At 53.6% G+C, this 25,986-nt stretch overlaps 1 protein-coding gene across 2 annotated transcripts in view; it reads left to right on the forward strand.

Moving 5' to 3' along the window:
- Positions 1 to 5,629: 5,629 nt before the first annotated feature.
- Positions 5,630 to 25,986, forward strand: part of HIP1R (huntingtin interacting protein 1 related) — a gene marked incomplete at its 5' end in the record, with an annotated part of 29,311 nt that continues 8,954 nt past the window's right edge. Inside the window, 8 exons of one of the 2 annotated variants that reach the window (XM_081113993.1) lie at positions 5,630 to 5,729; positions 18,276 to 18,339; positions 21,077 to 21,219; positions 21,471 to 21,527; positions 22,618 to 22,698; positions 23,088 to 23,164; positions 23,455 to 23,516; positions 25,505 to 25,645. In XM_081113993.1, coding sequence (XP_080970119.1) covers positions 5,637 to 5,729; positions 18,276 to 18,339; positions 21,077 to 21,219; positions 21,471 to 21,527; positions 22,618 to 22,698; positions 23,088 to 23,164; positions 23,455 to 23,516; positions 25,505 to 25,645 — 718 coding nt within the window. The remainder of the gene's footprint in view (positions 5,730 to 18,275; positions 18,340 to 21,076; positions 21,220 to 21,470; positions 21,528 to 22,617; positions 22,699 to 23,087; positions 23,165 to 23,454; positions 23,517 to 25,504; positions 25,646 to 25,986) is intronic. The other variant, XM_081113992.1, reaches the window with a different exon arrangement.

Genomic DNA, 25,986 nt, shown 5'->3' on the forward strand with positions numbered 1-25,986 from the left:
AAAGAGAAATGGGTGAGGTTTGGCTGTGCTCTGTACAAATGCTTGCTTTTCCCCTCAGGCTAGGCTGGTTGGTCTAGCATCTAAGAAAGGGATCATTGATTCTGAACTATCGCCCCCAAGTCAGAAACCTATGTGCAGAGACTGCCTTCCTATCTGAGAATCAAAATGTTAATCTCCTCTTCATGATGCGATCACATTTCTCTTTAGGCTACATGTCAACCTGCCTGTGAAAAGAACACTGATTAGCTTCTAAGGAGGAAAATGTCGGGAATGAAAAGATTTGAAAAGTCAAAAGTTATTTTGTGGCTAAAGTTAGTATTTTTATTTTGAGAGCATGTCGATTAAAGCTGGGAAGTGAAACAAAGGAAGGGCATACGATAGAAAAGGCAAGAGGATAGCAACTGGAGTGAGTATAGGCGGAGCTGCTCTGGCCCTTTAAGAAGAACGTCTCAGAGGCAGAAGAAATGAGCCCCAGGGCTGCGTGGACTCAGGAAACCAGTTACAGAAGCAAAGGAGGCCCTCGGAGACAGGTTCAGGGGTTAGCCCGGGGCGTGCTGCCACTGCCCACTGCTCCTCTGGTTGCAATTGGAGTTCCTTAGAGTTCAGGAGAAAGAAAGCAAAGACACATGTTTGTCCGTTTTTCTTTTTGTGGCTAAAGTTATTTAAATGTGAACAATGTCTGTTAAAGAGAAGCAGCCTCAGTATGTTTAAAATAATTGCAGGATAAAACTAGATTTTAGCCGAAACCGGTTTGGCTCAGTGGATAGAGCGTCGGCCTGCGGACTGAAAGGTCCCAGGTTCGATTCCGGTCAAGGGCATGTACCTGGGTTGTGGGCACATCCCCAATGGGAGGTGTGCAGGAGGCAGCTGATCGATGTTTCTCTCTCATCGATGTTTCTAACTCTCTATCTCTCTTCCTTCCTCTCTGTAAAAAAACCAATAAAATATATTAAAAAAAAAACCAAAAAACTAGATTTTAGCATTTATATTTTATATCATTCATATCCTTTATCTTAAGAGGAGGCAACTAAATTGTACTATAACTTGCCTGCCAGAAATTCTCTCAGCCATCAGAAGAGACTGATAAAAGGGTATTTTTACGATTTGTGTGAACAGATCATTTCAACAAATAGAAATATCCCCAAAGAAGTAAATTCTGAATCAAAATAGTACCAAACCCAAAACAGTCTTACCTAAAAAGTGCTAGTAGAATGCATAAAATAATTGAGAGGCTCCGTGGGGTAAGGTTGGTTCATTTCAGGAACATGGCTGAGGTTTGAAACCTTATGCATGCCATGGCTACTCGATCCTGTAGTTTTCCTCAGTGGCCTTGACCTGAGATTCCACCCCCCACCTTTGAGATATCTGTAGTTACATAGTGGTTTTGAAGTAGTACACCTTGGTTTCCCTGAACCATTTGAGATCGATTTTGTGAGCATCCATTTCAGGAAGGTTCATCATTCTAGGCCTTAAACAGAATAATCTTAGCAACTACTTCGTAAGGGATAGAAAACAGTGATAAGATTGGATTGAGAAACCAGGCATATTAATCGGGACCACAGCTGACAAGGTAGGCTAAAAACCAGCATGGTCTTTGAGAGTTTATCAAATGAAGAGGGCACAACAATCAGGATGATGTCTGGGTTCTCAGCCAAATGCATGTTTAGGAGATCTAACAAAAAACGGAAATGATTTGAGCACAGTAAGTACTGCTTTGCTGGCCACTGGAGGAGACACACAACTGAGCAGATCAGACTCCAGCTGTTTACAGCCTGGTGGGGGAGAGAGACCTTAATGAAATAATCACAAATAGGTCATGGAAACTGCTAAGTGCTATGAAATAAAGCTTCAGGCACCGTGACAGCATGCAGCCGGGGCATAGCGCAAGGGCGGAGGGTTGAGAGAAGGCTTTCCAGAGGAGGTGACATCTGAACTAAGAGATGAAAGATGAGCAGGCAAACAGAAGAGGAAGAGCATTCCAGACAGTATGTTCAAAGGCCCTGAGGTGGAAGGAGTGTGCCTGCATACTTTCGGGCTCAGTGGACCAGGATGGAGTAAGATGAAGCTGAGCAGAGAGGCGGGGCGTCACGTGTCAATGAGGCAGTGTGGGGGTTGCAGCACCGTCATTTTAATAAGCAATGATGTCACCTCTACTGTTTGCCTCCTGGGATTTTTCTGGAAACAAGATCTAATTCATATCACAAATGCTTGGCCTTTGTAATTCCCTGGGTGGAGCCTTAACAGCCCTGGAGACACACCAAAGCGTGGTGCCCTGATTCTGATGATAAGGAGACTCTCCGCCCATCAGCTACAGGACCAGCACTCCCTGAAGATGTTCCCACAGATGAACCTGGACAAACTATGAGTGAGGAAGCTGTGTCCTTGTGCTCCCAGGAACGCTCTTCCATAAAACCAAGCCAAATGCAGGCGTGTAGCAAGTTATGGGGGGTTATTTACTCACTTTCCAGCCCTTCATTGCACACACATTTTTGAACGTTGCTTTGTGCTGGGCCCCCGGCTAGGCACTGAGGGTATAAAACTGAGGACGATAATGGTCCTTGCCCTGTAGTAGCTCAACATCTTACCTACAAGCAGATAATTTAGAATTCATTAGAGATGCTGAAGCCAAGTACTGTGCGATCCCAACAAGTGTTCAGCACAGTGCCTAGCACATTAATAAATAAAGGTTTATTTACAAAACAGGAGGTTAGTCCACAAAGTCACTGACCCTGATTAGTCATAGTCTGGTAGTTGGTTGCTAACATTAAGTCACTATGGCAGATGATCTATATCAGGGGTGGGCAACCCCTGGCACGCGTGCCAAACATGGCACGCCAGTAACTTCTGCTGGCACGCGAAACCCTCTCTTATAATCTTCCATTTACAATTTTTGTGAACACTTGAATGACTTAAATGTTAAATTACAAGGAACTGGCGAGATACTTGATGTTATGTTTGGTTACATAAAGGCTTTTGAAAAGAAACTGGAAGTCTTTAAGAGGGATGTGAATGGTGAGAGATTTAGATATTTCCCAAACCTCAAGAGGCACATCAAAGACCTCCCAAAAGATGACAGAACAGTCAAAGCCTTCAAGAGCTATTTTTAAACATCATCGAGTCAACTATTGAGCAGTTCTTCTCAAGATCTGTGAAATTCAGAGAACTGGAAGAGACAGCAAAATTCATGAGGTTTCCAGACAGCATGAAACTGGAGGAACTAAACTTACAAATGTTTTCATGGATAGACATGGCTGACTTTGAAATGCAGTTGATTGAATTTCAGAGTAGCTCAATTTGGAAGCAGAAATTTATTGACCTTAGAGTTGACTTGGAAAACATTGAAAAAAAGCGATTAGAGACAGGAGTACCAGAGAGAAGTGTTGAAAACGAACTATTGAGGACTTGGAATGCCATTCCAGAAAATTTTTTGTTTAACTTTGCAACAGAGTTACTCTCCATGTTTGCATCCACATATGCTTGTGAATCTTTGTTCTCAGTGATGAAGTTTGTTAAGTCTCGTAATAGGAGTAGCCTGATGGATGAAAGTAGTAGCTCGTACATATTTCTGAAGGTCACGAAATATAAACCTAATGTAAAATCTCTGTCATCAGTGATGCAGCAGCAAAAGTCCCACTGATAATATCAAACGGAGTCATAAAGTTTTCTGTCGGACTATCAGTGTACATGTATACATTAAAAAATAAATGTATTTTTCATCATCATATACTGTGTTTTTGTCACTCGAATGAATTTTATTATTTCTTCAAGGTTCTTCACATACGTACACCTTAAGAGATATCAAGTAGGCGTAACATGTTCTCAAAAAATTAGGGTTGGCACGCAGAAGAATTTTGAGTCAGAGATTTTGCTGGTTTTGGCACGCACTCGCAAAAAGATTGCCCATCCTGGTCTAGACCCAGAGGGGTTGTCGTTTGATTTAAAGTAGATGCTGCCTGGCTGGTGTGGCCCAGTGGTTGAGAATTGATGCATGAACTAGGAGCTCATATTCAATTCCCACTTGGGGCACATGCCTGAGTTGTGGGCTCTATCCACAGTGGGGTGGGGGTGGGAAGGCTGGCATGCAGAAAGCTGCTGATCAATGATTTTCTCTCATCATTAATGTTTCTATTCTTCCTCTCTGAAATCAATAAAAATATATTTTAAAAAATGATTAAAAGCAGATGCTGTGTGAAGTGTGAAGTTCACTGGAGAACTGATTTGTTGGATGTGGAGCAGGAGTCTGAGAAACATTTGGTGTGGGAGTCAGCAACCTCTGTGTGTGGGGGGTTGTCTTTATTTCATCACAGCTATGGACTGGGGCGCCAAGAATTAAAATGAGATAATACATGTAAAGGGTTTAGCCCAGTGCTGTAGCAAATAATAAGCACTCAATAACTATTAGCTATTGTCATTTTTGTTGTTATTCTGGTAGAGAAACCTTCCAGGGATTGGAATTAGGTAAAGCATGGTTAGTTTCTCTCTAGTGGAGTGAGAGGAGAGCCCTGTCAAATACCATTTTCAGGAACTGTGTCTGCTCCAGGAACGTAGCTTCCAGAAAGTGTGGAGGAGACAGCGGTGAAGGTTATGGAGGGATCCCTTTCCCTCTTCAAGGGAAGTCCTTGGAAGCTGTATTGGGTAATTTCACACCTATATTCTGATAGGAAAGTTGGAGGTAACAAACAATAACAACCATTTGAGAACACATACTTGGGATAGCTGTTTGTTTTTTAACTTCAAGTCTTGTGATTGATAATTTAAAGAGCAAAATCAATACAAGGACTTCTTAATTTTTTAATCCTCACCTGAATATATGCTTAGAGAAAGGAAGGGGGAGAGAGAGAGAGAGAGGTTGCCTTCCAGATGTGCCCCCACCAGGGATCAAACCCGAAACCCAGGTATGTGTCCTAACCAGAAACTGAACCTGCAAACCTTTTGGTGCACAGAATGAGATGCTCAACCAACTGAGCCGCTGGGGCGGGCCAATATTTTTAAAAGTCCCACACCACCTCCAGGGGCATCTCTTTGATGCGCTTCGATGGTCCATCACTGTGTTTTGTTCAAATCTGTCTGCAGGTTGTCCTTGCCTTGCCTCTCTAGTCCCCTCGCGGTTCCTGGCCCCACGCAGGTGTCCTCAGTCTCTGAAAGCTCACGCACAGCCCCGCGGGGGGTACCAGCTGCGGTGATGTTAGAGATGCACAAAGAGCGGCTGCTTAACTGTATTCATTGTGACACAAATTAATGAGACTGAAACGGAAAAAAAAAGAACCAGATCCGGGGCTGGTGTAGACAAGTCTTAGTGATCCCGGGGTGGTGGGGTGTGTGCGGGAAGGGAAATGGCCGAGCCCCAATCGGGAGGAAGGAGGGGTGCGCCCACGGAGCAGGTGGAGCGAGCCTGATGGGGCTGCGGGCCTGGGCCAGACCCGCGGGGCCAGGGGGCGTGGCGCGAGGCGGGGGCGTGGCTATAGCGGGGGCGGGGCCGGAGCTGCGGCGCGAGGGGCGGGGCCGGGAGCCGGGGAGCGGGGCAGCGGCGGGCGGGAGGGCGGGGCGCGGCGGCTCCGCGGCGCCTAGGCTCGGGCGGCCGGCCGGGGCGCACTCATTCACGCCGAGCCGGGGCCGGGAGCGCAGGCGGCGGCAGGATGAACAGTATCAAGAACGTGCCGGCGCGGGTGCTGAGCCGCAGGCCCGGCCACAGCCTGGAGGCCGAGCGGGAGCAGTTCGACAAGACCCAGGCGAGCGGCGGGCCGCGGGGGGCGGGAGGCGGGGGGCTGGCGGGCGGCGCCCTCTCCCCTGTCGGCTCACTCGCGTCCCTTAGGGCCGGGCCACCGGCCGCTCCCCGCTCCCTCCCCTCCGCATCCCCTCAGCCGCTCAGCCTCTCACCCCCCGGCCTCCGCGGTCGGAGCCGCCCCGCGCGCAGGTGAACCGGAAGCGCGCGCCGGCGCCGGGGCCTGAGGTGCGAGTGGGGACGGCGGTGGCCGGAAGCCGAGACGCGGCGGTGGGCCCGCGGGGGGTCAAGGTGAGCGCGGAGCCCAGGTGCGGCCGGCGCGCCCCCGTCCTCCGCGCCAGGCAAAGAGCCGCCCGGCCTCCGGGAAGCAGCGCGTTTCCTCGGAGGAAGCCCGGGTTTCCTCCTCGCCGGGCTGTCTCCCCGCCGCGCCGGGGCTGGTTACCTGCCGGGCGAAAAGTTTCACGAATGCGGCCGGACTTGTTCGCCCGAGCGCGGGCCCACGCCGACGCCGGTTCCCAGCCCCGATGAAACGCGGGCGGGCGCCCGGCAGATGGGAACTTCCTTCCTGCGCTTCCCACGCGCCCGCGTCGCCCTCCCGGGAGGTTATTTTAACCGGGAAACAATGGCGCGGGCGTGTATTTGGACGCGTGTTCCTGCGGGGAACGCGCGATGCCGGCGTGGCTGTGCTTCTGGGTTTTTTTTTATTTTAGTTTTTTCGGTTCCTTTTCATTTGACAGACACCGAGGTGTGCGGAGGCCTGGGGGAGGGGAGCGCATACTTCTTTATTTGCCCAAAAAAGTCAGGCAAGGCTGAAATAGCCACAATTTTTTTTTTTTTTTAAACACCTTACTTTCGAAATATAGAAGGCCGAAAGGACCTCCCTCTCTCCCTCCCTCCCCTGCCGGAGGCTGGATGGTGACGGGTGCGGCTGCCATTAGCAGGTTCCTCCCCGCAGAGAGCCCCGACTTCTGCGGTTGCTTTCAAAACAAGTTAGCACATTCTGCCTGCAGCAGCTGTCTTTTGAAATAAGAAAGACCCAGGGGGACCTTCCACCTTTGTGCTTGTGATGAGCGATGAAAGTGATCATAAAACCTTGGGATACCGAGGCTTTCGTGCCAGAAGTAACCTGGCCACAAATTAGTTTATCCTTGTGCTCATCCTCCTCTGGCCTACGGTATGTTTTGTTTTGTTTTTCCCCTCAACCCGGATAGCTCATCATAAAAACAAATATGGCATTTAAAGTCATTTATACATAATCGATTTGCCGGAACCTGCGGAAGGATGGGGAGAAATTTAATGGGCAGAGAGAATCTGGATGTTGTCAGAAGCTTTACTCCGGCGCTGACTTTTTTTTTTTTTTTTTTCCTCTCTTGCCTTTGAGGAGGAATAAAGAAGCCTGGTTGCTCCATTAGAGAGGATGGGATTTAAAGGGCCAAGTTATTATTGGTCTAACTCTTGGGTTATTCTAAGTCAGGAGCAACCTTCTTTAATGTCAAAGAGAAGGGATCTCGGATATAGATCCGCACATTTTGGTTTGGAAAACAAGGTGTTTTGTTGGTGTTTGCCTGTTGGGTTTTTTCCTCGGGCTGAGAGCGTTCCTTATGATGAATAACTTTCTAATGGGTGAAATGAGCATTTGCCCGTTCCAGGGCTCGCTCCTTTTTTTTTTTTTTTTCCTGGAAAGATAGAGTTCGGGTTCAGTGTCTGGCTTTGCTTGTCTTCAGGGTGACTTACTGGGGATGTAGGAATAAGGTTTTGCACATGGTTAATATTTAATTAGATCGTTCCCAGAAATATCTAGTGAGCTGCCAGCCAGACCCCATTGGTGGGAAGGACCCGGAGAGCTGAGGTTGCTGCGTCTGGACACAGAAGGGCGCATCCAACCCACGGACCGCCTTCCCTTTGGAATATGCCGCCTGTGTCTTCATGGTGACCACAGGGCCCTGGGTTGCAAAGGAGCACTTTGGCTTCCTAAGATTTTACATCCTTATGACCCCCCAGCTTCTTTCCTGGTGGGCTCCAGGGTGAGGAATAGGAAAAATGAGTACAGATTAGCTTTCTCAACAGGCCACACCCCCTGTTTTACAAAGGTCCCTACCCACCTGAGTGAGGAGTGTTCAGGGAAGGTACCTGGTACTTGTTGTTGTGTGGTGTGAGTGTGTGTGTGTGTGTGTGTGTGTGTGTGTTTGTAATCCTAGGGGGAGTGTCCAGAAGGCTGGTCTCTTCTTCCCCACGACTTCATTCTCTTTGGTGATAAAACCCCTTTCCAAAATGGATGTCAGAAAATCGTGTTGGCTTGTGGTTGTGTTGTAGTATTCTGAAGACAGATCACAACGATACAGCACACCTGCCTTCTGAACCGGAAAATGGCCTGTACCGTTGCAAAGATGGTGCGGTAGCATGGAGGGCTCGTCTGTCTCCCTGGGCCAGTTGCTTAACTCCTGAATCTCATTGTCTCTAAAAATGGAGATAATTCCATCCACCTCCTGGGGCTGTTGTAAGGTATAGAGATCAGCCCCTCAACCATGTGCCCGTCTCCTGATTCCTGGAACCTGTAGACAGTCCTTGCTAAGAAAATGCTCATCAGCTGACCTCAAAGTGGAGCGAATAGCCTGGGTCAGCCAGGTGGGCCCAATGCAGTCACATGGCCTTTAAATATGGAAGAGCGATCCAGTGCTGGCGCCTTGGAGGGGAGGCTGGGGCCGCTCTCAGGGAACGCGGTGTCCTCTGGAAGCTGGGAAAGGTGGGCATAGGGTCTCCTGCAGAGCCTCTAGGAAGAAAGCTGCCCTGCTGGCACCGGGACTTTAGCTCTATGAGACCCATTTTGGACTTTTGACCTCAACTGTGAGATGATAGGGGTAAGCCACCAAGTTTGTGGCGTGTTATTATAGCAGTAATAGGTTACTAATACATACAGAATGCAAAGCAGGTAGGACAGTGCTCTCAAACTGCCAGGTAGTCGTCCTTCTCCCTTCCTTTCCCACCCCCACAGAGCCTTACAGTTTCAGAGCCATTTCTGACCAAGCAGACCTCCCTTTGAGGCCTGTTATGGATGAGGACTCAGTCTTGGAAATGCTTAATTCCGGTCTTGCTTTTTCCTTAGCTCTGAGTCCCTTTGCTTCTCTGGGCCTCAGTTTCCCCTGCAGGATGTGGAAATAGATCCCTAAAGCTTCCCATGAGGTCAGCACAAGAGAGGGGCTGCACCTGAGTGTGCCAAGCCTCGTGTGGAGCGGTGAGCAGCCCAGGTGTTAATGGTGGGGAAGGGACTGGACGGAAGGGCGACCATCCAGCTGGGCGACACATCCCCTCTCTGCAGCCTCTGGGGGTCGAAGTCGTGTAAAGATGAACACTTACTGCCGTTCAGGGCTTCTCAGCCCCTTCTCCCGTTAGAACAGCACTGTCCAATAGAAACCACGTGTACCACTTCCCATTTCCTAGCAGCCCCATGAAGAAGTCAACAGAAATTCCTTTTCATCGTATCTGTTCTTGAGCCTGGTGTCTTCAAATTAACCATTACAACATGTAACTACCATAAAAACTATGAGTGGGATAGTTTACATTCCTTTCTTCCTACTAAGTCCTCAAAATCCTTGTGTTTGACATTCAGAGCATGTCTGGATTTGGGCTCACACACTCAGGTGCTCAGTGGCCACACGTGGCCGGTATAGACAGCACGGTGGGAGAATCACCTGGGGTGTGGGGGAGGCTTTTAAAAATGTCAGTGCCTGGTTACTTGAGATATGGAGTCATTTGGTCTGGGTTGGAGCCCAGGGCATTGGTTTTTTTGTTTCGTTTTGTTTTTAATGTTTTCCTGCCAGGAATTCTTTAGAATCTCATTATTAGAGGCAGACCACAGGACAAGTGTTTGGGAACTTGAGTTTCTTTTGGAAAAGCTGTTCCCAAACACACAGTACTCTCGGATTCCCATGCTTTGCGCGGGCTGGTCCCTCTGTTCCGACTTCTCCCGTGTGTGCCCATCGCCCCCTCCATGGAGTCTCCTGTGATAGTCAGGTAGGCTCACATGTGCCCACCCTTGCATCTTCATGTTCCTTACAAACACTGTGGTATTATAACACTCTAAGTCACTAACCCCTTTCTGGGCCTCATTTAAATATTTACCAAAAAGCTCCCAAGTTTGAGAACAAATCTAAGCCATGTGGTGGACAGCCAAGACACCCCAGCTCCGTCCCACCATTGTCATGGGGATGGGGCAGGCCTGTCTTCTCCCTGCTGTGTTCCCCGTGCAGGCAGGGTGCCGGGCACCTGGAACAGATGGGTTGAGTGGCTAAAGGACAGGCCAGTCAAGGTTCCTTTCTGAGAAGGACAGAAAGAACTAGGCCCACAGCTACCCTAGGACACTGCCCCCAAAGCCGGCCATGAGCCACTCCAGCTGCACTCACCTGCCTGCTGAGGTCTGTCATTGGGGTTGGTCATGGGTGGTGAGCTGTGCCCTTCTATCTGGTTCTGTCCTCTTGGTGATGCTCAGGCAAGCAGCTGACTTCCTGACTCTGGGCTGCCAGAAATCCCCTGAGCCTCCCCCTTCCATCAGTTGGCTTCTTGGTCCAGATGGGGGTGAGGATGCAGCTGCTAGCCCTTCCCTCACTCTTCCCATCTTTGATGCTCATTTGTCCCATGACATGTTCATGAGGACCACATGCTGTGTCTTTGGGCTTGTTTCTGGTGCCTTGGAGTGTGCTATAGGAAGAAAAAGATAATTTTTTAAAATGACTTTAGAGAGAGGGAGAAGGAGAGAAACATCAATGTGAGAGGGAAACATCCCATCAGCTGCCTCCTGCACACTCCTACTGGGGATTGAGCCTGTAACCAGGCATGTGCCCTGATCAGGAATCAAACCCATGACCTTCTGGTGCCCGGGACCACACTCCACCAACTGAGCCACACTGGCCAGGTGAGAAAAATCATCCTTGTCCCCTCCAAGAGTTTTCATTTAATGAAGGAGGTGAGAGAAGGACGGGTGTGCTGTGGCAGAGCAGTGAAGAACAGGACTGTGCCTCAGTCGGCTCATCTGCAAAGTGGACACGATAGTTGTACCCAGGTCATGGTCATGAGAGTTGACGGATCGCCTGGTGCTGGTGCAGAGTAGATGCTCTGTCAGTATTAGCTGCTCCATAGAGCCCAGAAGGGCAGGTCAGACAGAAAGAAGTAGAAAGAATGTACTGTTGGGCCTGTCCCTGTGCCGTGGTTTGGCAGGGCAGGAGTGGAGCCAGGGCTGCTGGGGAGGGAGGCGGATCTCCAGAAGAGCGAGTCTGCAGGTGCTCACGGCCCCCTTCCCCAGGACAGCAGGCCCGCCTCCAGGGACATGGTCCTCTGGGAAGGTACTCCAGGGAAGCCCCAGGGAGTTAGGACAGCCAGCTTGTGACTCCCTTGGCAGAAACGCTGCCCTTCTGACCTTGCCCCATGCCAGCGTGACCTGGGCAGACAGGGCCGTTTGTGAATGAAATGAGACTGGGCACTCGATTGCAGCAGCTTGCGTGGAAACTGGAGTCGAGTCTAGGCCTGCTTGGCTGGGGGACAGGGAAACCCAGCCGGCTCACCTGAGACGCCGGCCGGGCCATTGGGCCAGGCTCTCCCTTGTCCACTTGATCTCGAGTGGGACTCAAATATCACCTTGTCTGTGAGGCCGAGGACATGGGCACATGGAAGGTTGGGCACGATTGCTTCACTTCACCTGTGGGCCCCCTAAGCACTACCCCCTGAACCCCAAGATTCTCAGGGAGGTGTTGGCTCCTCCTGTGTCCCAGCACCCTGAGCATGTGGCTCAGGGGACACACTCAGTGCGTGTGGATTCCATGCGAGTCTCCCTTCTTCAAAGCTGCCCTTGGTGAGGCCTGAAAGGCCACAGCTCCCACTGCGGAGAAAGGCTGAGCCGTGGAGAAAACTTTGGGTGAGGCGGGGTTGCTGCTTCTCCTGCTGAAATAAACAGCCTCAAACTGCAGTAGGTCCGCCTGCCAGGGAGTGACTCAGGCCCCTGGCTTGTGGGACAGACAGGTCTTAGAGTGATGTCACCAGGGCCCAGGGAACGAAACCGCCTGGGGTGATTCCCTATCCAGTCCGGAAGTGGAACTTGGGGTGCATCTCCACCTCCTCGTTTGTTACCAGCAGAGCTGGGGCAGAGGTGGCAGTGGGCTGGGCTGTCCCGTGAGTGGCACCATCCTTCCTGACTCATGCCCCTCCTCCTGGAGGGCAGGTGGCCCCAGCTCAGCCCTTGGGTTTCGTAATTGAGAGTCTGGGATATGAATGAAGAGAAGTGGCGCTTGAAGCCTTAGGACTGGCTTCCCCACTGCAGAAGTCCCCAAGCTGCAGATTCGTCCCAGTGCTCCCTGCTGCTTTGCATGTGACCACATCCTAGCTGCCGCCTCGGCTACAGAAATCCTGTGTTCGCTTTCATCAATGGCCTTTGAGGTGGCAGAAGCCTTTGAATGAGATCCTTCTGTCCTTCCAACAGCTCTGGAAACGCCAAAGCAGAATAACCCGCCTCTCTGCCAGTCCCCGGCCCGGCTCTTTGAAGGACGGTTTTGTCCCTGCCGAGAGCCGCTGTGAAGGGTCATGATAACAGTACAAGGAGACTTAGGTCTGATTCATTGCGGGGTTGGTTTTTAAAATAGAAACTGTTTTATAGTCGCCTTTAGTATTTAACCCTCGTGGCTAAGTTATTAGCTGGAGAAAGAAACACTCACCACCTTGAATTTAACCAGCACTTGTATTTGAAAGAGCTTTTGTCCATTCAAGTGTTCACTCTTTCATTCAGCCAATAAAGATTTATTGGCAGCCAGGGCCAGGGTTTGGGGACTGGAGGTACAGCAGGGATCAAGACGGACAGGGTTCCTCCAGCCGCATGTCCAGGGTCAGAGGTGGACAGAGAATAAGTAGTACGCGAGATAGTAAATGTCCCGGGTAAAGTCAACAGGGGATGCGCTCCTCCTGGGGGTGGGTGAGGCAGACCCTCCAGGAAGGGGTGTTTCAGCCCGGAGCTGAGAGGTGGGGAGGCACAGCGTGGCCTGGAGGCGGGACCTGGCTGGCCTTGTTGGAGGGACAGAGGGAGGCACACGTGGCTGGAACACAGCACGATGCTTTCGACAAGCTGCATGTGTGCTTACCTTCCGGAAGACGGGGTTTTCTTATTCCTGCTTCCCAGATGGGGAAGTGGTGGTCTGGGAAGGGGAAGTTTCTAAAGCGGAGACTCCCCACTGTGTCGGGTGGATAGGGATGCAGTCTGAGGGCTGGGAAGCTGTGGCTGCAAAGTGGAACTGGGCGAGAAGACCTGTATTTGTCCTCAGGCGTGGGCCCCTGGGGAAGGGGCCTCCCCGAGTCCATGGTCCCCCGTGGTGAATATCGCCCATGGACTAGAGGATGTCATGTCTCCTCGAGAACAGTCACTCGGCTCAGCCCCTTGCCGAGCGCTGTGTTCCCAGCACGGTGTTGCTGTGCGATGGGCTGAGGAGCTGGGAAATGCTCACGCTCCATCCTCAGTGACTCTCCCTTCCCCGCTGCCCCCCTGACTGTGTGGCTCTTCCCAAACTTCCTGGGGCCCCTGTGCCCTGCATGAAGCCCCACAGCTGATGGGGCAGGGACTGGGTTGCTGTGAGCAGCCCTTGACCGGAGCCTCCTATGTGGCCCTCTGGCTTTGCTGACCGTGTCCATGGCCGAGTCCACCTCAGGACCCAGCCTCTTGGGGAATCATGCCTGTGGCTGCAGTTGCAGCTGCCTCCCAGTCTCCTGTCTCCTGGGTCAGCGCCTGCTAAGATGCTCCCTGGTGTGTGTCCCGTCCAGGGACGAATGCCATTGTGGCTCTGCCCAGCCTGGTCCTGGGATTGTCTCCACAGGATTTTTGTTAGACAAACAAGGACAGGATTGTTCCTGGAAGCAGGGCAGGTGTGGCCCAGTGGGGCCCTCCTGAGAGGCCTCCCAGGATGTCCCCGCCCTGGCCACAGGACAGAGCCACTCCTGGAGGGAGCTGAGGTGAAGTCCAGGCCAGGTCCTAGGGAGCCGGTTCCTGTGGTGGGACAGAGAGGCTCTCTGCTCCCTCTGCCCCTCCCCCCAGAGAGGTGGCCCAGGAGGCTGCTGGGTGGAGTGAGGTGCAGACTGGCACTGGGTGGCCTGTGTGGGGGCTGAGAGGACAGTCACCAAGGGCAGGTGGCCTGTGTGGGGGCTGAGAGGACAGTCACCAGGGGCAGGTGGCCTGTGCTGCAGCTTCCTCGTCACAGTCTACGGGGGAGGATGTGTGGGGCTCAGTCAATATGTGTAAAGTGCTTAGAACAGCGCCAGGCAGGGCAGAAGCACTTGGTCAACATTTCGTCATTGCGACCTTGGGCAAGTGGTTAACTTCCTGAAGCCTTGCCCGCCCGCTCCCAAGGTTGCTCAGATTGAGGGAGATCACAGCTGCGAAGTGCCCAGCAGTGTGCCTGGCACATGGCTGAACTGGATAAGTCACTTTCTTGTTAGGTGATCGAGACCTGTGGCGTGAGATACACCTTTCCATGCTGTGAGGAGCTGGCCATTCTGACTGTGTCTCTGGTGCAAGCTCGTGCCTCCCCACCTCTGGCCTGTGGCCACCCCAACCTCATCCCCACCTCTGGCTCTGGAGGGTCAGGCTCTCCCTCACCGCTGGGCACGGGGTGGAGTGAGGTGCAGACTGCAGAGGCTCCTGGGTGTGGGCTTGTTGGATTTTTCCAGCACAAGAGCATGGGGATGAATGCCCAGGACTGTTAGCCCTCCCTCCCGGTCCAGGAGGCACACCTCTGCCCACCCTCTGTCCTTGCAGACCCTCCAGCTCGCTCCTTCCCCAAAGCCCCCCGACCCACCAATACTGCTGTGGTCCTACTTCCCTGCCTGTGCTCAGGAGTGGGGAGAGCCGTTCCCTGACCCCCTTTCCCCACCACTCAAAGCTGCTCCCTTTCTCCCCTGGGGCTCAGAGAAGCTGACAGATCCCCAAGATGGTGGCCACCTGTCCTTCCTCCACCCAGGGCCCTGCTCTCCAGCACTGGGTTTTCCCTCCCGACCTGAGGGCCCCAGTCACCCATCCCACTCAGCCTGTGTCTCCCTGGAAGACAGTTCTCTCCGCTGCAGGGATCCCCTGACCACCGGGAGGGGCTGCGGTCAGCGCTGCTGAGGGGCTCTGGCGGGGGCTGCAGGGGGCCGAGGGAAGAAGGGTTCTTCAGGCACGCAGGTGCGAGAGGACCCCCACAGTGGTCCTGGGCTCCCCCTCACCCTTCAGTTTTCCCACAGTCACCCTTTGGCTGGCGTGAGGGTGCTACGCTGTGTAGACAGAACCAAGTAATAGGGCTGCCTCCACCGAGACTGTCAGCCCTGAAGCTGAGCCGGGTCCTAATCGCCCAGCACAGAGCCCAGCCTGAAGGAGGGCCGGCTGCACGCCCCATCTCTGCGCCCATCAGGGGAAGTCCAACAGGACCCGCTGGGGAGGCCCGGGCGTCCCGGGGTCTGATGTCCCCTTGGCTGCTGCTGCTGCTGTCGGAACATCGAGGCCCTGTGAGGTGTCCACAGACTCCCTCTGTGTGAGCACTGAGCCTCCTTGTGAGCGCCCCGCCCTGCCCCGCACATCTGCCCCTGCACAACGGGGCCGTGTTCCCGCTGGGAGGAACCCTGGTCTTGCAGCCAGCAGTTGGGTGGGACTGGAGGGCGGGCAGGCCTGACAGATGGTGCCATGCTTTAGAAAATCTTCCATGTGCCAGGCACCTTAGGGGCACCCCCCTCGAGGTGCTGACATTGGGGTGAGGAGACGGATCACAGACAGATAAGGAAAACGTTGTTAGTGGGTGCCGAGTACATGGAGACTTAAGTAGGGTGGCATCAGGAAGGTGACAAGGTGAGCAGACACCCAAAAGGGGTGGGGGCAGGGGCTCTTTCTGGGGGTCTAGGGTCCAGCAGTGAGAAGGTGCTCAGTAAAGTAAGTGGGAGGTGGGGATGCCTGACCTTAACCTTGGGCCCAGCTAAGCTATGCGCTCCTCCCTGCTCCAGGAAGAACAGCCCTCCCCCCTCCCCGCCCTGCTGGGCCCCAGCCAGACCCAAGCCAGCCTGCTCCTTCAGGATGGGTCTCTGCTCTGCTCCTAGCTGCTGGCCTGGAGGAGAAAGGGGGAGGCCTGCAGGAGGGAGAGGGGTTCCCCTGCAGCCTTCCTGGGGCCCACCCGGGACGTGGGGTGGAGAAAGCACTTGGTCCGGTCGTGGTTACATCGCTGGTCCCCAGCCTCTGGGCGGCCTGCTCTGCTCGGTGGCTTTAGGCTCCACGCTGCCTGGAGCCTTCTGGACCAGGTGGCAGTTGTGAGAAGAGCCAGCTCAAATGTCAGGGCAGCTGGGGGATGGGGTTACACACCCCGGAGACAGGACACGCCTGGCTTATGAGCTGGCAGCTGCTTGCTGCTGGGGGAGGCATGGCTCCACCCCCTTTCCTGGCACTGCCTCAGTGGCCCTCTCTTCCCAGCTCTGCACCTGCACCTGTGGGCGGGTGTGGGGTGGGGGTGGGGGGGTGTGGACAGAATCTTTAAAGACACAGAACATAGAATCAGCCAAACCTGCCTTTGCTCTTTTTTTTTTTTTTTTTTTTTTTATATTTTATTGATTTTTTACACAGAGGAAGGGAGAGAGACAGAGAGTTAGAAACATTGATGAGAGAGAAACATCGATCAGCTGCCTCCTGCACATCTCCCACTGGGGATATGCCCGCAACCCAGGTACATGCCCCTGACCGGAATCGAACCCGGGACCTCCCAGTCCACAGGCCGACGCTCTATCCACTGAGCCAAACCGGTTTCGGCTGCCTTTGCTCTTATTAGTTGTGCAGACAAGACCCCCAACCCCAGTGCCTCAGTTTCCCCACCAGGAAAATGGGCTCGTGACCACTTTCTAGGGTTGTTGCTGGGAGGCATGTTGCCTGTGCTCGGCACAGGGTAAGCCAGTGCCTGCCATTGCCCCTGTGTTAGACATACTCTGCCGGGTCGGGTGCTCTCCCCACAGCTGCTCAGTGGCTCTTGGTGAAGGCACCGAGGGCTCGGGCAGCTGTACTGGCAGAGTCTGGCAAATAGCACCGGTAGCCAAGGGCACCTTCCGTGAGTGGCTTGAGGCTTTGACAGGGAAGTCAGAGCTGCCTGTGCTCCTCTCAGTCCTGGTACCCCCATTCAGGGGCTGCTCCCCCAGCCCGTCCTTAATGCCGGAGCATGTATGGTCGCAGCCCCAGCACTGCCCGCACCCTGTGAATCAGGCCACAATGGGCACAGTGTGTGAAAGGAGGGCGGCCTGCCTTGCTGGGCGGCTCCAGAAACTGCCTGCCCAGCCCCAGCTCCCTCAGCTCTGGGCCTGTGTGTCTGATCTGAATGGCCACCTGTGCTCCCAGGGGCTGCTTTTCTTACAGAGGAAATCTCTGAGCAGGCTCCAAGTCGGTCACAATGCACCAGAAATGGGCGAGCTGGGCAGCGACTATTGCTCAGATGCCAGCAGCGGGGAGCACAGTGGCTGCAGCCACAAAAAGGAAGCGATGGCCCTGTCTTGGCCCCCTCTGCCCTGTCCCCTCTCGATGCTTCCTGTTGACAAGGCAGGGATGCTCAGGGCTGGCTGCAGGGTGGGTGAGCCGCTTCTTGGCTGCTGGGGAGGGGGGAGGAGGGGAAAGGGCAGTGTGGCCCTGTAAGGAATTGTGGGAGGCGGGAGAGAATCTGGCCTGGAGAGGTGTCTGCATTCGTCAGGCCCCGTCCCGTCACTCGCAGGCCGCCCCTCTCAGTCCACAAACGCTGATGTCCCCAGCTCAGTGCTGGGTGGGGGGACAGAGGCTTATAAGACCTGCTGCCAGGTGGAGAAATAAAACATCCACAAGTAAACCCAGGGCCGGTGGTAGTTCCTGGGTGAGGTGGGAGGGGTGACAGTAGGTGCCCTGAGCCTTTGGTGAGGGAGCAGTCACCTCCAGGAAGCCTTCTCGGAAGAGGAGGCATTGACACAAGGGGGATGAGGCCAGACTCCAGCGGGTGGAGGGAGAGGACCTTTGTCAAGGATGAGAGTGCTGCTTGCTCAGTGCCCAGGTGGTAGCAGCGAACCCCGCTCCCGTTCCTGCCCAACCCGGGAGAGACACAGCCTGCTTGGCAGGTAACGGAGCTGGGTTTATCCTGGCTTTCCACGCAGTGGCTGTATGGGCCTTGCCAACTTACAGCCTTTCTCTGGGTCCTGCCATGGCGAGATGGGGCTGGCAGGTGTCTGTTCACGGCGTGTGGTGAGGGCTCTGTTCGAGGCCGCTTCTCCCAGAGGAGGGACAGGACCCTGCCTGGGCCTCGCCTCGGGAAAGCTAAGCGCAGGTGGTCTCTGCAGCCAGCAGCCGCTTTCTTCACCGCCCAGACCCCTGGAAGCTCTGGGGGCTTTGGTGGCCTCGGGTGTCAGCTGTGGTTTGAGCTGCGCATGTCAAGCTTCAGAGTTTGGTTTGGTTAGGTTGAGAGATGTCTGGTTGTCCATCTCCACACGTGCCTTTCACCGCGGGAAGTGTTGCCCTGTCTGTCTGGGTGTTGCCGTTTCTGAACTCCGCCTCCTGTGTCCCTTCCAGGCCATCAGCATCAGTAAGGCCATCAACACCCAGGAGGCCCCCGTGAAGGAGAAGCATGCCCGGCGTATCCTTCCTGCTCTGGGCCCCAGGGGGTGGTGGGAGGAGGTGGGTGGCTGTGGGCCTGCCCAGTGTGGCCTCTGACCATGGGCATGGTGCGAGTGGTTTAGTGCCACTGGGGCTTTGTGAGGTCCACCTCCACAGAGACAGGCGCATGTCCTCTTGTGTCCTGGCCTGGCAGAGTCTCCTGCCTCGAGCAGCTCCTGTCAACTCTGAGCCTCATCTCAGAAGCACCATCTATTGTCTTAGACCACTGAGCCCTGTTAATTTTGAGGGGCATGAACTTGCCCTTTCTCTTTTTTTTCTTTATTGATTACATATGTATCCTTATCCCACCATTCCCCCATTCCTCTCTCCCCGCTGCCCCCCCCCGCTCATGCCCTCACCCCCCTGGTGTCTGTGTCCATTGGTTAGGCCTATATGCATGCATACAAGTCCTTTGGTTGATCTCTCCTCCTTACCCCCGCCCTCCTCTACCTTCCCTCTGAGGTTTGAGCATTGATCGATGCTTCTGTCTCTGGATCTGTTTTTGTTCATCAGTTTATGTTGTTCGTTACATTCCACAAATGAGTGAGATCATGTGATATTTACCTTTCTCTGACTGACTTATTTTGCTTAGCATAAGGCTCTCCAGGTCCATCCATGCTGTTGCAAATGGTAGGAGTTCTTTTTTACAGCAGCGTAGTATTCCATTGTGTAGATGTACCACAGTTTTCTAATCCACTCATCTGCTGATGGGCACTTAGGCTGTTTCCAGATCTTAGCTATGGTGAATTGTGCTGCTATGAACATAGGGGTGCATATCCTTTCTGATTGGTGTTTCTGTTTTCTTGGGATACATTCCTAGAAGTGGGATTACTGGGTCAAATGGGAGTTCCATTTTTAATTTTTTGAGGAAACTCCATACTGTTCTCCACAGTGGCTGCACCAGTCTGCATTCCCACCAGCAGTGCACGAGGGTACCTTTTTCTCCTCATGCTCGCCAGCACTTGTCATTTGTTGATTTGTTGATGGTAGCCATTCTGACAGGTGTGAGATGGTACCGCATTATCGTTTTGATTTGCATCTCTCGGATGATTAGTGACTTTGAGCATGTTTTCATGTGTCTCTTGGCCTTCCTTATGTCCTCTTTCAAAAAGTATCTATTTAGGTCCGTTGTCCATTTTTTGATTGGGTTGTCTTCCTTTTGTTAAGTTGTATGAGTTCCCTGTAAATGTTGGAGATTAAACCGTTATCGAAGATAACATTGGCAAATATGTTCTCCCATGCAGTGGGCTTTCTTGTTGTTTTGTTGATGGTTTCTTTTCTCTGCAGAAGCTTTTTATTTTTATATAGTCCCATTTGTTTCTTTTCTCTTTAGTTTCCATTGCCCTAGGACAGTGATGGGGAACCTTTTGAGCTCGGCGTGTCAGCATTTTGAAAAACCCTAACTTAACTCTGGTGCCGTGTCACATATAGAAATTTTTTGATATTTGCAACCATAGTAAAACAAAGATTTATATTTTTGATATTTATTTTATATATTTAAATGCCATTTAACAAAGAAAAATCAACCAAAAGAATGAGTTCGCATGTCACCTCTGACAAGCGTGTCATAGGTTCGCCATCACTGCCCTAGGAGCTGTATCGGTGAAGATATTGCTTTGGCATATGCCTGAGATTTTGCTGCCTGTGAATTCCTCTAAGATTTGTATGGTTTCCTGTCTTATGTTTAAGTCCTTTATCCATCTTGAGTTTATTTTATGTGTATGGTGTAAGTTGGTGGTCTAGTTTCATTTTTTTTGTATGTATCTGTCCAACTTTCCCAACACCATTTATTGAAGAGACTGTCTTGATTCCATTGTATGCTCTTGCCTCCTTTGTCAAATATTAATTGAGAATAGTGGTATGGGTTCTCTATTCTAGTCCATTGGTCTATATGTCTGTTCTTGTTTTGAGAACAGTGGCTTTGTAATACAGCTTGATATCTGGTATTGAGATCCCTCCTACTTTCTTCTTTCTCAGGATTACTGCGGCCATTCGGGGTCTTTTTTTATTCCAGATGAATTTTTGGAGAGTTCCTTCTAGGTCTGTGAAATATGCCGTTGGTATTTTAACGGGGATTGCATTGAATCTGTAGATTGCTTTGGGTAGTATGGACATTTTAATGATGTTGATTCTACTATTCCATGAACATGATATGTCCTTCCATCTGTTTATGTCTTCCTCTGTCTTTTTTTTCAGTGTCCTGTGGTTTTCTGAGTACAGGTCTTTTACCTCCTTAGTTAAGTTTATTCCTAGGTATCTTAATTTTTTTGATACAATGATAAGTGGGATTGTTTTTTTAATACCTTTTTTTTTTTTTAATCCTCATCTGAGGATATTTTTCCATTGATTTTTAGAGAGACTGGAAAAGAGAGGGAAAGACAGAAATATCGATGTGAGAGAAACACGTCAATCGGTTGCCTCCTGCATGTACCCTTACCAAGGCCCGGGCCAGGAAGGAGCCTGCAACCATGGTACATGCCCTTGGTCAAACTCGAACCTGGGTCCCTTCAGTCTGCAGGCCGACACTCTATCCACTGAGACAAACTGGCTAAGGCATTGCCCTTTTTCTTGACCTTTGCTGAGCTCTGTGTGAACCGTGGTGGATGGGGGGAGGGATGTGGGGAGGGGCTCAGCAGCTGTGGGATGGTCGTCACCAAGTGCCCCCGGCCTTCCCCACGCTGGTCTCTGCATGCTGAACTTGGCCTTGACGCTGGTAGGCATCATTCTGGGCACTCACCATGAAAAGGGGGCCTTCACCTTCTGGTCCTATGCCATCGGCCTGCCGCTTCCCAGCAGCTCCATCCTCAGCTGGAAATTCTGCCATGTCCTCCACAAGGTCCTTCGAGATGGGCACCCCAACGTGAGTAGCCTCTGTTCACTGGTCCCCAGGGGGTCTCCTGTTACAGCCACTGTGCTTCTTGGGGCAGCGGGTGCCCAGGGGAGGCAGGGAGTATCCCTTTGAAATGAGAGACTCCGTCGCGCCACGCCTGCTGCCCTCTACCTGCCCCTTCCCAGCGTCGCCTTCAGCGTGCCGCCAGCATGGGTCAGTGTGTTGGGCCCTCCTGCCAGCCCTGGGTTCTCCAGCCTCCTCCCTTGTCCCCCTGTCTGCAGGTCCTGCATGACTGCCAGCGGTACCGGAGCAACATCCGGGAGATTGGGGAGCTATGGGTAGGTGCAGAGGCGAACTTGGTGGCCCCCATCTCCCACCCTCTGCAGAGTCCAGCCATGGGCCTGCTTGGTGTTCGAGTCCTCAACACTCAGGGCGGAGCAACGGCAGGGCCCTGTGACGGTGTCTTTCTTCATTCTCTCAGAGCAGAAGTTAGAGTGATGCCTTCTGGGGTGACAGTGGGGGCGTTGCAGCCTTGCTCTAGAAGACCTGGTACAGGAAGTTCCAAAGGCATGACTAGGCGCCTCCAGCCCCTCAGGCCCTGAGTCAGGAAACGCAGCAGTGCCCGTTCTGGGCGGTCATGGTGGCGGTTAGAGCCCATGGGAGGGGTGCAGGCTTCTGAGCCCCCAGACTGGCTGCTTTAGAATCTCAGATTGGAATCTGTGTGCTCGGGAAGCTCCCAGAAGATTCTTATTCACGGGCAAGCCTGAGAGCCCGGGAGCTGGTCATCTAGGTCCCCCCCTGCACCCTCCAGAATCGGGGGTGGAGAGAGAACCTCTGGCCTCTTTGTCCCCTGGGAGCAATGCTAGAGCCCTGCCAGGCAGGGCGCCCCTGGAGCCAGGGCCGCAGGAGCCCGGGCCGCTGTGTTTCACCGGAAGTCAGGAAAACGGCAGCAGGGTGCCATGTGCAGACGCACGTCCAGCTGGCGTGGCCACGGGGAAGCAGTGTTAGGAGGTGACAAGAGGCACCTGGGAGGACATAGACACGCGCCTGTTGGAATGTGCCTCCCGGTCTGCTGCAAGCATTGTCATAAAGTATCTCAACCCAGAACTGGCCTGCTGCCTAGACAAGGAGCTCTTGTCACAGGAGTTGCTTTGGCAAAACTGGCAAGGAGTATGATTAAAAAAGCAAAATGAAAGAATTTTTGACAAAGGGCATTGGTGGAGGTTCCCAGGAGAAGAGTCAGTCGCCTCTGGCTGGTTAACGTTTGTTGAGTGAATAAGTGATTGGTGGGTGAAGGAGTGACACGCGGCTGTCACCTGGTGTTGTCCCACCTCAGCGTCCTGATCTGCCCCGTGGCGTGCCAGGGCCTATGGGACTCTCGGGCACCTTCCTGGGCAGTGGGCGCTGATCCAGCTCCTCCCTCCACAGGGCCATTTGCACGATCGGTACGGACAGCTGGTCAATGTTTACACCAAACTCCTGCTGACCAAGATCTCCTTCCACCTCAAGGTGGTGTCCTCGGGAGGGTCGTGGGGCGGAGGGGCCCTGGGATTTCCTTCCTGATGTCCTGGGACCTGGTAGAGGGCAGGTCCTGTTCTGTCCCAGCCTGATCCAAGGGGACACGGGGATGCGGGGTTCCCAGAAGTCAGAGCCTCTTGATGCGTTTTCTGCGGACACTGGAGGTGGTCTTGGCCTTGCCCTTGGGTCTGAGCAGCCTCTTCGCCCTGGCTGGAGGTGTCCCATCTTCTGTCCTTGGTCTCCGGTCCCTCCCAGTCCCTCAGCCAGCACCCCGGGCAGAGGGCAGCTCCACAGGTTGGGGGCTTCTCCAGCCTCTTCCCCTCCCTCAGAAGTTAGAACTGGTTCTGAGCCTGCTGTTGAATAGGGTGTCCTCTCTGCAGCACCCCCAGTTTCCTGCGGGCCTCGAGGTGACAGACGAGGTGTTGGAGAAGGCAGCTGGGACTGACATCAACGACATGTGAGTCTCTCCAGAAGGTGGAGTGGCCTGGCGCCGTTTCCTTCTTCTCCCTCGGTTTCCCTGTTTGTCCCTAAAGTCTCCAGGTTCCCACGTGTCAGTGCCTCTCTGGGGCCAAAGGTCATGTTCCCTGGAGATGAAGATAACATTGAGGGGATGGGATTTGTTTGGAATTAGGTGTTTTTGGCTGAAGGGTCGTTGTGCTGTGCAAAGGCGTGTTGATGAACTGTGGAGGGGTCTCCCAGGGGCATGCCTCCTACCCCTCTCTCTCAACCCTTTCGCCTCCCCCGCAGCTTCCAGCTCACCGTGGAGATGTTCGATTACATGGACTGTGAGCTGAAACTGTCTGAATCAGGTGAGCCGGGAGGTACCAGGTGTGGGAACCTGGAGACTAGGCATCAGGGGTGCCTCTGTGAGCCAGACTAGCCTGGCTTCCCATTCCTGCCTGCGCTGCCCAGGGGTCCATCCAGAACTGCAGTCGCCTCTCCCACTGCCCGGTCAAGGTCCTGTTCAGGCTGCACTCCTGAGCCCCACCGCCCCGTCCCCTCGCCGCGCGAGCGCGGCCCGAGGTCCAGCCCGAGCCCCAGGGGGCGATGTGGACTGGCATGTACTGGCTCAGAAATGAGAAGTTGAGAAGCTAACTAGAAGTAGTAATGATAAGCTCATTACCTGTTAACACAAATGACATACTTGTTATGAAAAAAAAAATCCCTATTTTTCTTTTTTTTTTGGTTAATTTTGGGGATAGTTCCAGGGCCGGTGTGAGATCTGCTGTTCCTGCCACCACATGAACCCACTCCTGTTCCAGGGCGGGGCCACCAGGAGCTCCCGCCCCAGAGAGTTAGTTTGGGTCATCTTGCCTGTGTTCTGCTATAAAAGGCCCCTGAGTCGTGTTGGACTTCCCCGCCCAGGGACTGGCAGCCTTTGGACAGGAAGCCTCAGGGTCCCCTTCCCAGGGCCGCAGAGGTGATTGTTGTGGGCCACAGCTTCAGAATGACTGGTGGGTGACTCATGCTGGCGGGCTGCCTGCTTGTCGTCTCTGCCCAAATGCCTTTTTAAGGGAAAATCGGGAGTTAGGAAGAGGTGTGTCTGGGCAGCCTCCTGGCATCCCGGTCTGGGTGGGCCTGTGGGCAGCTTGGCGTTGAACCTCCATGCCCAGGAGGGTGGCCCTGCCCCGGACCCAACTAGGGCATGTGTCCAGGGCCATGGCTGCCAGCCTGGACCCTGGCAGAAATGTGTCATGTAGGAGCTGAGTCCTGCTGTCCCCACCCCTGTGCTGCTCTTGGCCAGGGTGGGGGCTGAGTTGGGGGGGGACAGGGGTCCCCACCAGGGAAGGTGGAGAAAGCCCCCAGTTCAGTGATGTCTTAATGAAGCACAGAGAAGGGCATCCTGGCAGCATCTCCTGGAGGGAGGTGCAGGGGCGTTGCCCACCCTGGGGGTTGCTCCTTGCTGCTTGGTTTATAGCAGCCAAAGATGGGAACGTCCTGAGCGCCCCTCAGTGGAGAAATGGCTGTGTCTCAGAAAAACCCCAAATCGCACTTCATGGGTGTTCTCAGTTTTTACAAGGAAAATGTACTTGACATGGAATTAAAAGTTAAGTTTTAAAAAGGCGAGGGTCAGCACTTAGCTCCAGCCTTCTCGTCCCCTCCCTCCTGGGCATTCTCGTGTCACATGGAGGTTCGCCAGTGGTCCCAGCGCAGGCAAGGTGACAGGAGGACTCAGAGCTGGGGCCCGCCCGTCTGGAGCAGTGTCCCGGGCCCGTGTCCCGTGTGGGCGCTCTGGCGGCTCTCCGTCCTGGCGGGCTGCCTACTTGTCGTCTCTGCCCAGAGGAGGGCTGGGGGGTGGGCAGCCTCATGTTTGTCCTTGTCCCTCCTACTTGGATGATCTGATGAAAGGCTAGATTGTCAGGGTCCAGGGAGGTTGGCACTGGGCACAAGTTTGGGGTCACGGGTTTTACAGAGCCGCGTCCTGACTCTGCTGCTGCAGCTGCTCCCAGGGCCACCCTGAGGCTCTCGGGAAAGCCTGTCCAGGCTGAGCTGGATCCCATTTGCCCGACCTTGTCACCCTAGTTTGAGGGAGCACTGGCCTCAGTCTGGAGCAGCCACAGCGCACGGGGCTCCCATTCTAGATGTAAGGAGCCCATTGGTATCTGAGGGACAGAATCTCACTGCCCAGCTGCGAGTGGGAAAGCCAGGCTCCCCAGGACGGCACCTACCAGGCTTCTGTGATGATGCCATGAGACTCTCCACACCAGGGCTGTCACTAGGCTCCCGTCAGCTCTGCCTGTGTCTCCTGGCTCCCTGTGCTCACACTCCTTCCGCCTGCCCCCCCCCCCCCCCCCAGTCTTTCGGCAGCTCAACACAGCCATCGCCGTGTCCCAGATGTCTTCAGGCCAGTGCCGCCTGGCCCCCCTCATCCAGGTCATCCAGGACTGCAGCCACCTCTACCACTACACGGTCAAGCTCATGTTCAGGCTGCACTCTTGTGAGTCCCACTGCCCCGGTCCCCTCACCACGACTGCGGCCCCTGAGGTCCAGCCCGAGCCCCAGGGGGCTTATATAGACTGGCATGTACTGGATCAGAGATGAGAAATTAATAGAAGTAGCAACGAGCTCATTACCCATTAATATAAATGACATACTTGTTATGAAAAATCCCTAGTTTTCAAAGCAAACACTCTGAGAAAAGCGGTGCAGTTGACGTGTGTGCCGGTCTCTTGGACGCCTGGTCTCAGAGCGGCCCCTCGCTGCCCCTGCGCCAGTCGGTGCTAGTGTCTCCGTGGGGTTTGGAAAGGGGCCTGTCCTCAGGCCCCACTTGGACAACGC

This window comes from Myotis nattereri, assembly GCF_964212035.1.
Source record: "Myotis nattereri genome assembly, chromosome: 19".
Lineage (NCBI taxonomy): Eukaryota > Metazoa > Chordata > Mammalia > Chiroptera > Vespertilionidae > Myotis > Myotis nattereri.